Source organism: Salmo salar, chromosome 10, assembly GCF_965601325.2.
Source record: "Salmo salar chromosome 10, fSalSal1, whole genome shotgun sequence".
Taxonomy (NCBI): Eukaryota; Metazoa; Chordata; class Actinopteri; order Salmoniformes; family Salmonidae; genus Salmo; species Salmo salar.
In genome coordinates, this window is record NC_138300.1 from 94,361,533 (window position 1) to 94,377,497 (window position 15,965).

The 15,965-nt window shown below is 41.3% G+C and overlaps 1 protein-coding gene across 2 annotated transcripts; it reads left to right on the forward strand.

Annotated features, from left to right (window-relative positions):
• Nucleotides 1-473: 473 nt before the first annotated feature.
• On the forward strand, nucleotides 474-12,948 carry LOC106561188 (tripartite motif-containing protein 16). Of its 2 annotated transcripts, XM_014124868.3 has the most exons (11): nucleotides 474-826; nucleotides 986-1,038; nucleotides 2,644-3,251; nucleotides 3,480-3,569; nucleotides 6,193-6,426; nucleotides 7,407-7,563; nucleotides 7,807-7,842; nucleotides 10,176-10,421; nucleotides 10,522-10,581; nucleotides 10,669-10,929; nucleotides 11,039-12,948. In XM_014124868.3, exons 3-11 carry the CDS (start codon nucleotides 2,676-2,678, stop codon nucleotides 11,101-11,103), a joined length of 1,725 nt encoding a protein of 574 aa, XP_013980343.3. In that variant the 5' UTR covers nucleotides 474-826; nucleotides 986-1,038; nucleotides 2,644-2,675; the 3' UTR covers nucleotides 11,104-12,948. The 2 variants fall into 2 exon arrangements, with proteins under 2 accessions (XP_013980343.3, XP_013980341.3); XM_014124866.3 differs by having other exon boundaries at nucleotides 477-826; nucleotides 10,669-12,948.
• Nucleotides 12,949-15,965: the final 3,017 nt, after the last annotated feature.

Here is a 15,965-nt window from a genome sequence, read left to right on the forward strand (position 1 = left end):
TGATATGAATCAGATGGAGAAGAACAGGCTGTTGGTCTGAATGCTGTTATGTCTGGCAGAACAAGCAGGAGGTTACCCTCCCCAAATCCTACCCTTAATCATCATGGGTGAAACATGACCTTCTAGTCTGCACTGTCATAAGGGAGAGACTGGGGGAGCGATATTGGGTGTATTCAGTCAGTAAAATGTTCAGAATATGCAATTAAAAGTTGCTTTGGAAATGTGTTGAAAGCTGTGAGCGCTGCTGAATTCAAAATACCCCTAGACCCTCCTGTATGAAAGAATTTGATAGGTAATTGGGTCATCATGCCTTCTAAGATTGCATCTTGATCCTCCACCCTGTGAAGTTGCATACTCCACTCATGGATTTAACAATGGTGGAAACTCTCCAGCCAATGCTTACAATCCAATGCTTTCAAATACATGTTGAGAAGTGTGCAAGTGCACATTTTGGGAGAATTATGTAAAATTGGGAAATAGCCTTTAGGCTGGATGGAATTTTCACCATATGTCTTACACCTTTCCAATTGTTTCAGGTGTATAGAAGTGCCTAGAGTGTAGGGGCGAGGTGTTGATTCTGAATTCCTTTCTTGCCTGTTGATTGCTGTGGGTTTTTATAATGTCCAGTTGGTGGCAGTAATGTACATTTTATGGGCTTGCGATCTTTCATGTGTCCCTCACTAAGTAGTAGCAGAGACTGAAGAGGAAGTGAGATGTTGATGTCTATGGGAGTGTAAACCAACAGGCCTAGAACTGAACAGGGGCATAGATCTGCTCTAGGGTAAATGAAGAAGACAACTCCAAGCTGACTTGCCTCATGACTTTGGTAAAGATATAATCATTGTTTTAGTGGAATTCAGTTGAAGAGGTTGTCTCCATGTAGATGTGGTAGCGTTTCCTTTTGTAATAGAAGTTTTCCTTAAATGCTGTAATCTTATCGAAGATTATGTTGATTTAAACTAAAGAGTTGTCTGTCTTTCTATAGTGACATCATGGACCCCACTCCTGAGCCCAAGACCAGAGAGGAGTTTTGAAAGTGTAAGTAAAACACATTATAATCCTGGAACTACCTGATAAATCTGTCACGGGGGATTCTTGCCAGTTGACCTTGGAACCCAACACAGTCAATGAGCACCTGTATCTGTCTGAGGGGAACCGGATGGTTACTGGAATTGTAGAGACTTTCTTAGTATCCAACAAGCTTTCTCTACCCTTAGCCTTGTTCTGAACACCTCCAAAACAAAGGTCATGTGGTTTGGTAAGAAGAATGCCCCTCTCCCCACAGGTGTGATAACTACCTCTGAGGGTTTAGAGCTTGAGGTAGTCACCTCATACAAGTACTTGGGAGTATGATTAGACGGTACACTGTCCTTCTCTCAGCACATATCAAAGCTGCAGGCTAAAGTTAAATCTAGACTTGGTTTCCTCTATCGTAACCGCTCCTCTTTCACCCCAGCTGCCAAACTAACCCTGATTCAGATGACCATCCTACCCATGCTAGATTACGGATACATAATTTATAGATCGACAGGTAAGGGTGCTCTCAAGCGGCTAGATGTTTTTTGCCATTCGGATTTGCCACCAATGCTCCTTATAGGACACATCACTGCACTTTGTACTCCTCTGTAAACTGGTCATGTCTGTATACCCGTCGCAAGACCCACTAGTTGATGCTTATTTATAAAACCCTCTTAGGCCTCACTCCCCCCTATCTGAGATACCTACTGCAGCCCTCATCCTCCACATACAACACCCGTTCTGCCAGTTACATTCTGTTAAAGGTCCCTAAAGCACACACATCCCTGGGTCGCTTGTCTTTTCAGTTTGCTGCAGTTAACGACTGGAAAGAGCTGCAACAAACACTCAAACTGGACGGTTTTATCTTAATCTCTTCGTTCGAACACTCAATCATGGACACTTTTACTGACAGTTGTGGGCGGCTTTGTGTGATGTTTTGTTGTCTCTACATTCTTGCCCTTTGTGCTGTTGACTGTGCACAATAATGTTTGTACCATGTTTTGTGCTGCTACCATGTTATTTTTATATATATTTTTATATATTTCTTTTTTATATATATATATAAATATTTTTTTATCCCAGCCCCAGTCCCCACAGGAGGCCCTTTGCGTTTTGGTAGGCCGTCATTGTAAATAAGAATTTGTTCTTAACTGACTTGCCTAGTTAAATAAATAAAGACATTTTTATTTTTACAATAATGTCAGCAGAAGCAGCTTTATTTCATGCAGCAAGAGTTGGCATTTCTGGGAAAACTGGGATGATCTACTCACAGCCAATGGCAGGGCATAATTGTAGGAAACACATTTGTCAATTACCCACCTGTCTAAATAAAAGTGAAGCATTTTAATTGAAAAATAAATTATTATTAAATAGTGGCATATCATATCAGCCTTTGTTTGACTGTGAAGCATTTATAGTGCTTATGAAGACTTTTTGAAAGTTATTTTTCGTGTGACCAAATAGTCATTAGTCATGAGTGTTCTTTCGTTTTTAAGAAATAAAGGAACTTACTGTAGATATTCCCTTGAGTCTGCAACAACTTCCTGATCTTTGCTCAACACCACACCTCTTACAGAACACACAGTGTTTCCTTCCCAGTCACAACCACCAATGCTTTACTTACAGAACTCTGCTGCTTGGTCAGTGTATGTATCAACATGGCAGAGGCCAGGGACCTGATCAGTTGTTCGATCTGTCTGGATCTACTGAAGGATCCAGTCGCTATTCCCTGTGGACACAACTACTGTATGGACTGTATTAAAGGCTGCTGGGATCAGGATGATCTAAAAGGTGTGTACAGCTGTCCCCAGTGCAGGCAGACCTTTACCCCAAGACCTGTTCTGAACAGAAACCCTCTACTAACCGAGTTAGTGGAGAAACTGAAGAAGACAGAAATCCAAGCTGCTCCTCCAGCTCTCTGTTTTGGTGGACCTGGAGATATTGAGTGTGACGTCTGTACTCGGAAAAAATTAAAAGCCGTCAAGTCCTGTCTGGTGTGTTTAGCCTCTTACTGTGAGACTCACCTCCAGCCTCACTATGAATCTCCTGCATTTAAAAAACACAAGCTGGTCAAAGCCTCCACACAACTACAGGAGAAGATCTGCTCTCATCATGACAAGCTGCTGGAGGTTTACTGCCGTACTGATCAGCAGTGTATCTGTTATCAGTGTGAGATGGAGAAACACAAAGGCCATGATACCGTTTCCCCAGCAGTAGAAAGGATTGAGAGGCTGGTAAGGGCAACAATGCTAAACATCTCATCCAGGATACAGTATATATGAAAATGTAATTAATCAGAGAATAATTTAATGTGAGATAGTCATTATGTCTGTATGATGTTACTAACACGTCTATATGATGGTACTAATATGTGACAAACGTATGCTTTTAGAAAGAATAGCCAATATAAATTAACATCATGATATTTAAGCTTTCATTTTATGACATTTGTTTCTCTACAGAAGCAGTTAAGTGACAACCAGGCCAAGCAGAGAATTCAGGAGAGAGAGGGGAAGATACAGGAGGTGAGACAGGCTGTGAAGTCACTCAAGGTGAGTTTTTTTACATGATTCCAATTAACCTGTTATGGCTAGGGGGCAGTATTTTCACGGCTGGATAAAAAATGTACCCGGTTTAATCTGATTATTACTCCTGCCCAGAAACTAGAATATGCATATAATTATTAGCTTTGGATAGAAAACACTCCAAAGTTTCTAAAACTGTTTGAATGGTGTCTGTGAGTATAACAGAACTCATTTGCAGGCCAAAACCTGAGAAGATTCCATGCAGGAAGTGCCCCGTCTGACAATTTCTTGCCCTTCTTGATTATCTCTATCCAATACAGGGGATCTCTGCTGTTACGTGACACTTCCTACGGCTCCCATGGGCTCTCAGAAGGCGGCAAAAAGCTGAATCGTGACTTTGCAGGCTCTGGCTGAAAAAAGTAGCGCGTTTGGATAGTGGCTGGTCACAGTACTGTAAGACTCAGGCTCGTGCCCGAGTCGACCCCATGCTTTATTTTCTTTCGTCTTTTTACCTAAATGCAGATTCCCGGTCAGAATATTATCGCTTTTTTTTACGAGAAAAATTGCATAAAAATAGATTTTAAACAGCGGTTGACATGCTTCGAAGTACGGTAATGGAATATTTAGAAATCTTTTGTCACGAAATGCGCCATGCTCGTGACCCTTATTTACACTTCGGATAGTGTCTTGAACGCACGAACAAAACGCCGCTATTTGGATATAACAATGGATTATTTTGAACCAAACCAACATTTGTTATTGAAGTAGCAGTTCTGGGAGTGCATTCTGACGAAGAACACCAAAGGTAATCAAACTTTTCTAATAGTAAATCGGAGTTTGGTCAGGGCTAAACTTGGTGGGTGTCTAAATAGCTAGCCGTGATGGCTGGGCTATCTACTCAGAATATTGCAAAATGTGCTTTCACCGAAAAGCTATTTTAAAATCGGACACCTCGATTGCACAAAGGAGTTCTGTATCTATAATTCTTAAAATAATTGTTACGTTTTTTGCGAACGTTTATCGTGAGTAATTTAGTAAATTCACCGGAGGTTTGCGGGGGGTATGCTAGTTCTGAACGTCACATGCTAATGTAAAAAGCTGGTTTTTGATATAAATATGAACTTGATTGAACAAAACATGCATGTATTGTATAACATAATGTCCTAGGTGTGTCATCTGATGAAGATCATCAAAGGTTAGTGCTGCATTTAGCTGTGGTTTTGTTTTTTGTGACATTATATGCTAGCTTGAAAAATGGGTGTCTGATTATTTCTGGCTGGGTACTCTGCTGACATAATCTAATGTTTTGCTTTCGCTGTAAAGCCTTTTTGAAATCGGACAGTGTGGTTAGATAAAGGAGAGTCTTGTCTTTAAAATGCTGTAAAATAGTCATATGTTTGAAAAATGGAAGTTTTTGTATTTTTGAGGAACTTGTAATTCGCGCCACGCCTATCATTGGATATTGGAGCAGGTGTTCCGCTAGCGGAACGTCTAGATGTAAGAGGTTAACAGATAGTACTCTATAAAGTGACTTACTATTCCTAAACTGAAGCCCAGTATAACTAGGGGGAACAGGCTGGGGTTCTGGTGAGAGCTGAGTAAATAGACTGGTTACATTTTAGGGCTAGGCGTCCCGCTAGTGGGACAACTTCCGGTGAAACTGGAGGGTGCGCAATTCAAATAAATAATCATAAAAATGATGGATATTAAACATTTAAGTACAGTCTTATATCGGCTGAAAGCTTAAATTCTTGTTAATCTGCCTGCATTGTTTGATTTACAGTAGCTATTACAGCGAAGACATTCCATGTGATTGTTTGAGGACGGCGCCCCACATCAAAATATTTTTCCACCGGCACAGGTTTCATACATTCACAAATAACGATTAAATATTCACTTACTTTTTGAACATCTTCCTCTGATTTGTCATCCAAAGGGTCCCATCTATAACATGTAGGGTCGTTTTGTTTAATAAAATCCTTCTTTATATCCCAAAAAGTCAGTTTAGTTGGTGCCATCGATTTGAGTGATCCACTCGTTCAACATGCAGAGAAAGGAATCCTAAAATCTACCCCTAAACTTTGTTTCAACAAGTCAAAATACGTTTCTATTTACTCCTCAGATACCCTAAAATGTAATCAAACTATAATATTTCTTACGGAAAGAAGTATGTTCAATAGGAAAGGTGCACCCTGTCTTCAAGGCGCGCGCAAACACAAATTACCAATTACCAAGACTGTACTAAAACTGATATTTCTTATTCGTTTTGTAAGTTACAAGCCTGAAACCTTGAACGTAGACTGCTGACACCCTATGGAAGCCATAGGATTTGCACCCAGGGAGCTAATTTTCAATATGACCTTATACTTGCCATTCTAAGAGGATGATCTCTCAACCAAAACAATTCTGGTTGTTTTTTCTTTGGATTTTCTCCTACCATATCTATTGTGTTATATTCACCTACATTATTATAACATTTCTACAAACTTCAAAGTGTTTTCTTTCCAATGGTACCAATTATATGCATATCCTAGCTTCAGGGCCTGAGCAACAGGCAGTTTACTTTGGGCACGTCATTCAGGTGGAAATGGAGAAAAAAGGGGCCTAGCCCTATTAAAATGGAATCCCTCCTCTCTGTTTGTCCTAACAGCGCTCTGCACAGACAGCAGTTGAGGAAAGTGAGAGGATCTTTACTGAGCTGGTCCACTCAATTGACAAAAGGCGCTCTGAGATGAAGGAGTTTATCAGAGCCCAGGAGAAGGCTGAAGTGAGTCGGGCTGAAGGACTCCTGAAGCAACTGGAGCAGGATGTCGCTGAGCTGAAGAGGAGAGAGGCTGAGTTGGAGCAGCTCTCACACACAGAGGATCACATCCATTTCCTCCAGGTGACATCACTGACTCTCTGTCCATTGCAGCAGGTGTTACTCCTGAAGTGTAGTCAATGTCTTTCTCCATGATCAAATGTTAATTAGCACGTGCTTCGTAAACAACTAGGTGGAGACTAACAGTAAAATGCTAACTTACAAGCCCTTCTCAACAATGCATAATAAAAAATAAAAAAATGGTAATAGAAATAAAAATAGTAATATGAGAAATAAATACACAATAAGCAATGATAGCTTGGCTATATACAGTACAGGGGCTACCAGTACTGAGTCTATGTGCAGGGGTACGAGGAAATTGAGGTAAATATGAACATATAGGTTGGGGTAAAGTGACAAGGCAACAGTATAGATATACAGTGGCAGCAGCATATGTGATACGTGTGTGAGTGGGTGGGTAGAGTATTTAGCAGTTTTATGGCTTGGGGGTAGAAGCTGTTCAGGAGCTTTTGGGTCTCAGTAACATTTGCCATGCGGTAGCAGAGAGAATAGGCTATAACATGGGTGGCTGGAGTCTTTGACAATTTTTAAAGCCTTCCTCTGACACCGCCTGGTATAGAGTTCCTGGATGGCAGGAAGTTCGGTCCCAGTGATGTAATGGGCTGTACGCGCTACCCTCTGTAGCGCCTTGCGGTCAAAAGCCAAGCAGTTGCCATACCAAGCGGTGATGCAGCCAGTCAAGATAATCTCAGTGGTACAGCTGTAGACCTTTTTGAGGATCTGAGGGCCATGCAAAATCTTTTCAGCCTCCTGAGGGGGAAGAGATGTTATCTTCCCCTCTTCTCGACTGTGTTGGTGTGTTTGGACCGTGATAGGTCCATAGTGATGTGGACACCGAGGAACTTGTAGCTCTCAATCCGTTCCACTATAGCCGTCGATGTGAATGGGGGCGTTTGGCCCTCCGTTTCCTGTAGTCCACGATCAGCTCTTTTGTCTTGCCCACGTTGATAATCTTTTTCTTGTTTTCTGATCTGTCTCTGTAGAGTTTCCAGTCTCTCTGTGTCCCTCCTGGATCTGAGGCCTTACCCAGCATCACTGTCTACCAAATCTCATTTGAGGATTTAAAGAAATCAATATCTGCACTAAAACAGCGACTGGAGGTTATGTTCAAGGAGGAAATGGCCAAGATACCTGGGAAAGGTAGGACTTCACAAACAGCAAAAGCACAGTGTAATATCTTATTGTTATTTGGAAATGTTGGTACATAAAGATTATGTTGCTTTATCTGGCAAGAGAGTAAATCATATGGTATGATCATATAATTTCATTTTGAACAGTAAATATGAGAACAATGTTTTAGCTTGTCAGACTTTCTATATTGCATCTTTAACATTACATGTTTCATGAAATCTCTCTCGTTGGCGCTCTTTCATACCATTCTAGTACTGATGCCAGCGACCATAAGTACAGAGGAATATGGTAATGTTGCATTTGGGGCCAACTCAATATTAAATGATATTTGATTTTAGGTCAAAGCAACCTTCATGATGATTTATTAATTCATATACAGTACGATTCAAATGTTTGGACACCTACTCATTCAAGGGTTTTTCTTTATTTTTACTAGTAGTGGTTTCTTTGCAGCAATTCAACCTTGAAGGCCTGATTCACGCAGTCTCCTCTGAACAGTTGATGTTGAGATGAGTCTGTTACTTGAACTCTGAAGCATTTATAAGGTGCAGTTAACTCTAATGAACTTATCCTCTGCATCAGAGGTAACTCTGGGTCTTCCTTTCCTGTGGCGGTCCTCATGAGAGCCAATTCCATCATAGCGCTTGTTGGTTTTTGTGACTGCACTTGAAGAAACTTTCAAAGTTCTTGAAATGTTCCGCATTGACTGACCTTCATGTCTTAAAGTAATGATAGACTGTCGTTTGACTTTGCTTATTTGAGCTGTTCTTGCCATAATACGGACTTGGTCTTTTACCAAATAGGGCTATCTTCTGTATATCACCCCTACCTTGTCACAACATAACTGATTGCCTCAAATGCATTAAGGAAAGAAATTCCACAAATGAACTTTTAACAATTGAAATGCATTCCAGGTGACTACCTCATGAAGCTGGTTGAGAGAAAGTGTGCAAAACTGTCATTAAGGCAAAGGGTGGCTACTTTGAAGAATCTGAATATTAAATATATTTGGATTTGTTTAAAACCTGTTATGGACAGGAGTTCCGCTAACAGTCAATGGAATAGCAGGGCGCGAAATACAAAACAACAAAAATATCATAATTCAATTTTCTCAAACAATCAACTATTTTACACCATTTTAAAGATAAGCTTCTCGTTAATCCAACCACATTGTCCGATTTCAAAAGGCTTTACGGCGAAAGCAAAACATTAGATTATGTTAGGACATCAACTTGACAAGAAAACCACACAGCCATTTTCCAAGCAAGGAGAGGCATCACAAAAACCAGAAATACAGCAAAAATTAATCACTAACCTTTGACGATCTTCATCAGATGACACTCCCAGGACTCAATGTATGTTTTGTTCGATAAAGTTCATATTTATATCCAAAAACCCCATTTTACATTGCCGCGTGATGTTCAGAAAATGTATTGCCTCCCAAAACTTCCGGTGAATGAGTACATCAATTTACAAAAATACTCATCATAAACGTTGATAAACTTTACAACAGTTATTGAAAGAATTATAGGTACACTTCTCCTTAATGCAACCGCTGTGTCAGATTTCAAAATAGCTTTATGGCGAAAGCACATTTTTCAATATTCTGAGTACAGAGCTCAGCCATCAAAGCAAGCTATACAGTTACCTGCCAAGTTCTGGAGTCAACTAAACTCAGAAAAAGTATTATAAATCTTCACTTACCTTTGCTGATCTTCGTCGGAATGCACTCCCAGGACTCCCACTTCCACAAGAAATGTTCTTTTTGTTCGAAAAACTCCATATTTATGTCCAAATACCTCCTTTTGTTCGCGCATTCAAATCACTATCCAAAGGCAAAATGTGCGAGCGTAAAACCAGAGACAAAAAGTCAAAATGTTCCATTACCGTTCGTTGAAACATGTCAAACGATGTTTACAATCAATCCTTAGGGTCTTTTTAACATAAACATTCGATAATATTCCAACCGGACAATAGCGTATTCATTACAGAGGAAAAAGAAGGACAACTCACTGGTCCCAGGCAGTCCACTGATTGACTGGGCTCTTATTCTCTGCCCAGTAACAGTAGAAGCATGAAACAAGGTTCTAAAGACTGTTGACATCTAGTGGAAGCCTTAGGAAGTGCAATATGACCCCACAGACACTAGTTTGAATAGGGATTATAAAGAAAAACTACAACCCTCAGATTTCCCTCTTCCTGGTTGGATTTTTCTCAGGTTTTTGCTTGTCATATGAGTTCTGTTATACTCACAGACATCATTCAAACAGTTTTAGAAACGTCAGAGTGTTTTCTATCCAAATCTACTAATACTATGCAAATATTTGACTCTGGGCCTGAGTAGCAGGCAGTTTACTCTGGGCACGCTTTTCATCCGAATGTGAAAATACTGCCCCCTATCCCGAACCGGTTTTAACACTTATTTGGTTACTACATGATTCCATGTGTTATTTCATAGTTTTGATATCTTCTCTATTATTCTAGAATGTAGAAAATCGTCAAAATAAAGAAAAACCCTGTGTCCAAACTTTTGACTGGTACTATAAAAATCTAGAGGCAGATTGAAAGATGGTGATATTATTGTCATAACTTTATCTCTCTCTCTCTCTCTCCAACTGAAGGTGTCCAGTTTGTGGATGAGCAAAGGTCTGAGCTCATTCAGAGGGTAACCATGGTGATGCCTATAGCAGATGAACTGCTTCAGAGATGCATGCTTCATAAAGAAATGTATAATACGATCCGTGATGCCAGGCCCAGCCAGGAACAGATGAGACTGCTGTACGAGGCCCTCCACTCAGGAGGCTCTAAGGTGAAAGCAGCCTTTTATGAGATTCTACGGGAAAAACAACACTATCTAGTCAATCTAGGTAAGTGCACAAACGTTTTAACACAACTGTTGTTGAGTGTGCCCAGGGCCATGATGATCAGAGTGGATCAGCTATATTTGATTCTCTCTGTAATCCATAGCAACAAATCTTCATGATGTTCCACTCCCCGAACCCAGGATCAGAGAAGAGTTCTTGAAATGTGAGTTTGAAACGCACAATTCCATATACCCATGCATGCACACACTATTACATCTGCATTTTCAACTTTGTTTTGACATTTTCTCAGATTCCTTACCGCTCACATTGGATCCTAACTCAGCTCAAAAGTGCCTGTGTCTGTCTGAGGGAAACAGGAAGGTGACAAATAATGGAAAGGCCCAGCCCTACCTTCACCATTCAGACAGATTTACCTACTTCGTCCAGGTGCTGTGTAGAGAGGGTCTGTCTAGAGCCTGCTACTGGGAGGTAGAGTGGAGCGGGGATTCTGTTAAAGTAGCCGTCTCATATAAAGGAATCATCAGGAATGGAAACGGATGGGATGAAGTTGGTGCGTTTGGACGGAATGATCAGTCGTTGAGTTTATACTGCTCAACCTCTAGATGTACTTTCATGCACAACTGCTCAACAACTGTTATCACTGTCCCCTGCTCCTCCAGAGTTGGCGTGTACCTGGACCACAGGGCAGGAACTCTGTCCTTCTACAACGTTTCTGACACAATGACCCTCCTCCACAGAGTCCAGACCACATTCACTGAACCTCTTTATCCTGGGTTTACAGTTGGTCATGGATCATCTGTGAAGATACTGACACAGTGATAGAAGTAAAGGAGCTTTCATATTAAACTTGGTATGGATTTAGTCCATAACGTTGTTATTTCTCCTTTTTTTATAATCTTGAAGTTCTGAAAAATATGCTTAATGTCTCTGCTGATGGAGTGCTGCTGTTTTCCCCAGCTCTGACATAAAAGATTGTTTGTGTCCTGACTGCAAATCTGAAGAACCAGGGTTTGTTGTATAAACACATGCATGCTGGCCTCTGTGGGCTGAGGAAAATAGTAAGCCATGAAAAACTCAAACAAGGCCTAGTTCCAGTTTGGGAGTTAGCTCCTACCCCTTCAGTGTGCACAAGTTTGACAGGACTGGAAGGATGTAAGCAATATGGAGGATGCTTCACTTGGCCTATTAGAAAACCACATGGAGTCATCACCTATCCCATTCTTTTAGATCTGCAACACCAAAATGTTAGGGAAAGGGGACCACAATGGAATCAGGCTTATATATACAGTAGGTTACAGGAGTCTGTCAACACAAAATCAAATAAAATGTTATTTGTCACATGTGCCAAATACAACATGTGTAGACCTTACTGTGAAATGCTTACTTATAAGCTCTTAACCAACAATGCAGTTTTAAGAAAAATACCTAAAAAAATAAGAAATAAAAGTAACAAATAAATAAGAGCAGCAGTAAAAGAACAATAGTACAGGGGGCACCAGTTAGTTGAGGTAATATATACATGTAGGTAGAGTTATTAAAGTGACTTATGCATAGATAATAACAGAGACGAGCAAAACCTTGAGACTTCCTTAGATATCGTGCACCAGCTGTTGTTTACAAATATACATAGACCGCCACCCCATGTCTTACTAGAGGCTGCTGTTTTATCCTGCCGATACGATGTATAACCCGCCAGCTGAATGTTATTCATGTCGTCGTTCAGCCACGACCCGGTGAAACATAAGATATTACAGTTTTTAATGTTCCATTGGTAGGATATACGTGCTTTTAGTTCGTCCAATGTATTAGCCAGCGATTGTACGTTGGCTAATAGTACAGATGGCAACGGCAGATTTAGCCTCATGTCGGCAGATCCTCACAAGGCACCCCGATCTCCTTCTGCAAAATCTTTTCCGTCTCTTTCTCCTGCGAAGGATGGGGATGAGGGCTTGTTCGGGTGTCTGGAGTAAATTGCTCTCTCCTGACTCATTAAAGAGAGATTCTTTGTCCAGTTCAAGGTGAGTAATCGCTGTTCTGATTTCCAGAAGCTCTTTTCGGTCATAAGCGATGGTAGCAGCAACATTATGTACAAAATAAGTTACAAACAATGTGAAAAAAACAAACAAAATAGCACGGTTGGTTAAGAGCCCATAAAACGGCAGCCATCTCCGGCGCCATCTTTTCAAATACAAACACACTCAGTATGACATCAGAAATTAACTGCTAATTTATTCTGTTTTTTGTTTACGTTTTAATTTCATATTAACTTTATTGCTCCTTTAAAGCACTTCTCATGACAAAGCTAGTTCATTAAATACCCACTTGGCAAAAACTAGTTGCATCAATGTTTCCACTGCATTTCAAGAACAACAAATATATCTGATGATGTGAATCAATGTGGAAAACTGATTGGATTTGCAAAAAGTAAGGGGAATTAAGTTTTTTTTTTTTTTCACCCAACATTTAACCTAAATCCAATGACATGTTGACATTTTTTGTTGATTTCAAGTTGAATTCATGCTAGTTGACATCTCAACCAAATGTAAATAAAAACTAAAGGTTGAAATGACGTCTGCGCCCAGTGTGTACCGTTTACTGAGAAGCAATACTACAATGTGTCATTGATTCATTTAATTTCCTCTAATAGTCCTCTCACAAAACCTCTTTATTATTACCAAACATCCAATCGTGTGAATGCCCAGGTAAGTACTTCTGTCTGTTCTGCTTTTTGTCTCTTAGATTGTCTGTCCCACAGGGCTCAGCAAAGGTGAGTGTGTGTGAGATAACAGGAGTGACAACAAACCTGGTGGGTGCCTGTCGGTGGCAGAGGTCACCTTTACCTTCTTCCTTGTTTCCCACCAGCTTTATGCTGATATGATCCAAAACCACCAGTCAACACAGCATCAGCACAGGGAGAGGAGCAGCCAGTTGACCTAGCTTATTGACAAGAAAGAGAGTAGCTACTACTGGATCTAGCTTCAAGACGAGAGAGCTACTACTGGACCTAGCTCCAAGACGAGAGAGATAGGAGCTACTACTGGACCTAGCTAGCTTCAAGACAGAGATAGTAGCTACTATTGGATCTAGCTTCAAGACAAGGAGAGAGCTATTACTGGACCAAGCTTCATGTTGAACATAATAAACGGCTCTCTATCCACCGGATGTGTACCAAGCTCACTAAAAGTGGCAGTAATAAAGCCTCTTGAAAAAGCCGAATCTTGACCCAGAAATTATAAAAAACTATCGGCCTATATCGAATCTTCCATTCCTCTCAAAAATTTTAGAAAAAGCTGTTGCACAGCAACTCACTGCCTTCCTGAAGACAAACAATGTATACGAAACGCTTCAGTCTGGTTTTAGACCCCATCATAGCACTGAGACTGCACTTGTGAAGGTGGTCAATGACCTTTTAATGACGTCAGACCGAGGCTCTGCATCTGTCCTCGTGCTACTAGATCTTAGTGCCGCTTTTGATATCATCGATCACCACATTCTTTTGGAGAGATTGGAAACCCAAATTGGTCTACATGGACAAGTTCTGGCCTGGTTTAGATCTTATCTGTCGGAAAGATATCAGTTTGTCTCTGTGAATGGTTTGTCCTCTGACAAATCAATTGTAAATTTCGGTGTTCCTCAAGGTTCCGTTTTAGGACCACTATTGTTTTCACTATATATTTTACCTCTTGGGGATGTCATTCGAAAACATAATGTTACATTTCACTGCTATGCGGACGACACACAGCTGTACATTTCAATGAAACATGGTGAAGCCCCAAAATTGCCCTCGCTAGAACCCTGTGTTTCAGACATAAAGAAGTGGATGGCTGCAAACTTTCTACTTTTAAACTCGGACAAAACAGAGATGCTTGTTCTAGGTCCCAAGAAACAAAGAGATCTTCTATTGAATCTGACAATTAATCTTGATGGTTGTACAGTCGTCTCAAATAAAACTGTGAAGGACCTCGGCATTACTCTGGACCCTGATCTCTCTTTTGACGAACATATCATGACTGTTTCAAGGACAGCTTTTTTCTATCTACGTAACATTTCAAAAATCAGAAACTTTCTGTCCTAAAATGATGCAGAAAAATTAATCCATGCTTTTGTCACTTCTAGGTTAGACTACTGCAATGGTCTACTTTTCAGGCTACCCGGATAAAGCACTAAATAAACTTCAGTTAGTGCTAAACACGGCTGCTAGAATCTTGACTAGAACCCCAAAATTTGATCATATTACTCCAGTGCTAGCCTCTCAACACTGGCTTCCTGTTAAGGCAAGGGCTGATTTCAAGGTTTTACTGCTAACCTACAAAGCATTACATGGGCTTGCTCTTACCTATCTTTCCGATTTGGTCCTGCCGTACATACCTACACGTACGCTACGGTCACAAGACGCAGGCCTCCTAATTGTCCCTAGAATTTCTAAGCAAACGGCTGGAGGTAGGGCTTTCTCCTATAGAGCTCCATTTTTATGGAATGGTCTGCCTACCCATGTGAGAGACGCAGACTCAGTCTCAACCTTTAAGTCTTTACTGAAGACTTATCTCTTCAGTAGGTCCTATGATTAAGTATAGTCTGGCCCAGGAGTGTGAAGGTGAACGGAAAGGCTGGAGCAACGAACCGCCCTTGCTGTCTCTACCTTGCCGGTTCGCCTCTCTCCACTGGGATTCTCTGCCTCTAACCCTATTACAGGGGCTGAGTCACTGGCGTACTGGTGTTCTTCCATGCCGTCCATGGGAGGGGTGCGTCACTTGAGTGGGCTGAGTCACTGACGTGGTCTTCCTGTCTGGGTTGGCGCCCCCCCCCCTTGGGTTGTGCCGTGGCGGAGATCCTTGTGGGCTATACTCGGCCTTGTCTTAGGACGGTAAGTTGGTGGTTGGAGACATCCCTCTAGTGGTGTGGGGGCTGTGCTTTGGCAAAGTGGGTGGGGTTATATCCTGCATGTTTGGCCCTGTCCGGGGGTTTCATCGGATGGGGCCACAGTGTCTCCTGATCCCTCCTGTCTCAGCCTCCAGCATTTATGCTGCAGTAGTTTATGTGTCGGGGGGCTAGGGTCAGTCTGTTACATCTGGAGTATTTATCTTGTCTTATCCGGTGTCCTGTGTGAATTTAAATATGCTCTCTCTAATTCTCTCTCTCTCTCGGAGGACCTGAGCCCTAGGACCATGCCTCAGGACTACCTGGCATGATGACTCCTTGCTGTCCCCAGTCCACCTGGCCATGCTGCTGCTCCAGTTTCAACTGTTCTGCCTGCGGCTATGGAACCCTGACCTGTTCACCGGACGTGCTTGTTGCACCCTCGACAACTACTATGATTATTATTATTTGACCATGCTGGTCATTTATGAACATTTTAACATCTTGACCATGTTCTGTTATAATATCCACCCGGCACAGCCAGAAGAGGACTGGCCACCCCTCATAGCCTGGTTCCTCTCTAGGTTTCTTCCTAGGTTTTTGGCCTTTCTAGGGAGATTTTCCTAGGGAGTTTTTCCTAGCCACCGTGCTTCTTTCACATGCATTGCTTGCTGTTTGGGGTTTTAGGCTGGGTTTCTGTACAGCACTTTGAGATATCAGCTGATGTAC

Bases quoted from the DNA above. Each gene is read 5' to 3' on its own strand.
- LOC106561188 (XM_014124866.3), top strand. From the start codon at position 2,676: ATGGCAGAGGCCAGGGACCTGATCAGTTGTTCGATCTGTCTGGATCTA. The intron at 7,843-10,175 runs GTAATGTTGCAT...CTCCAACTGAAG, and splicing joins CATAAGTACAGAGGAATATG to GTGTCCAGTTTGTGGATGAG. The intron at 10,582-10,668 runs GTGAGTTTGAAA...ACATTTTCTCAG, and splicing joins CAGAGAAGAGTTCTTGAAAT to ATTCCTTACCGCTCACATTG.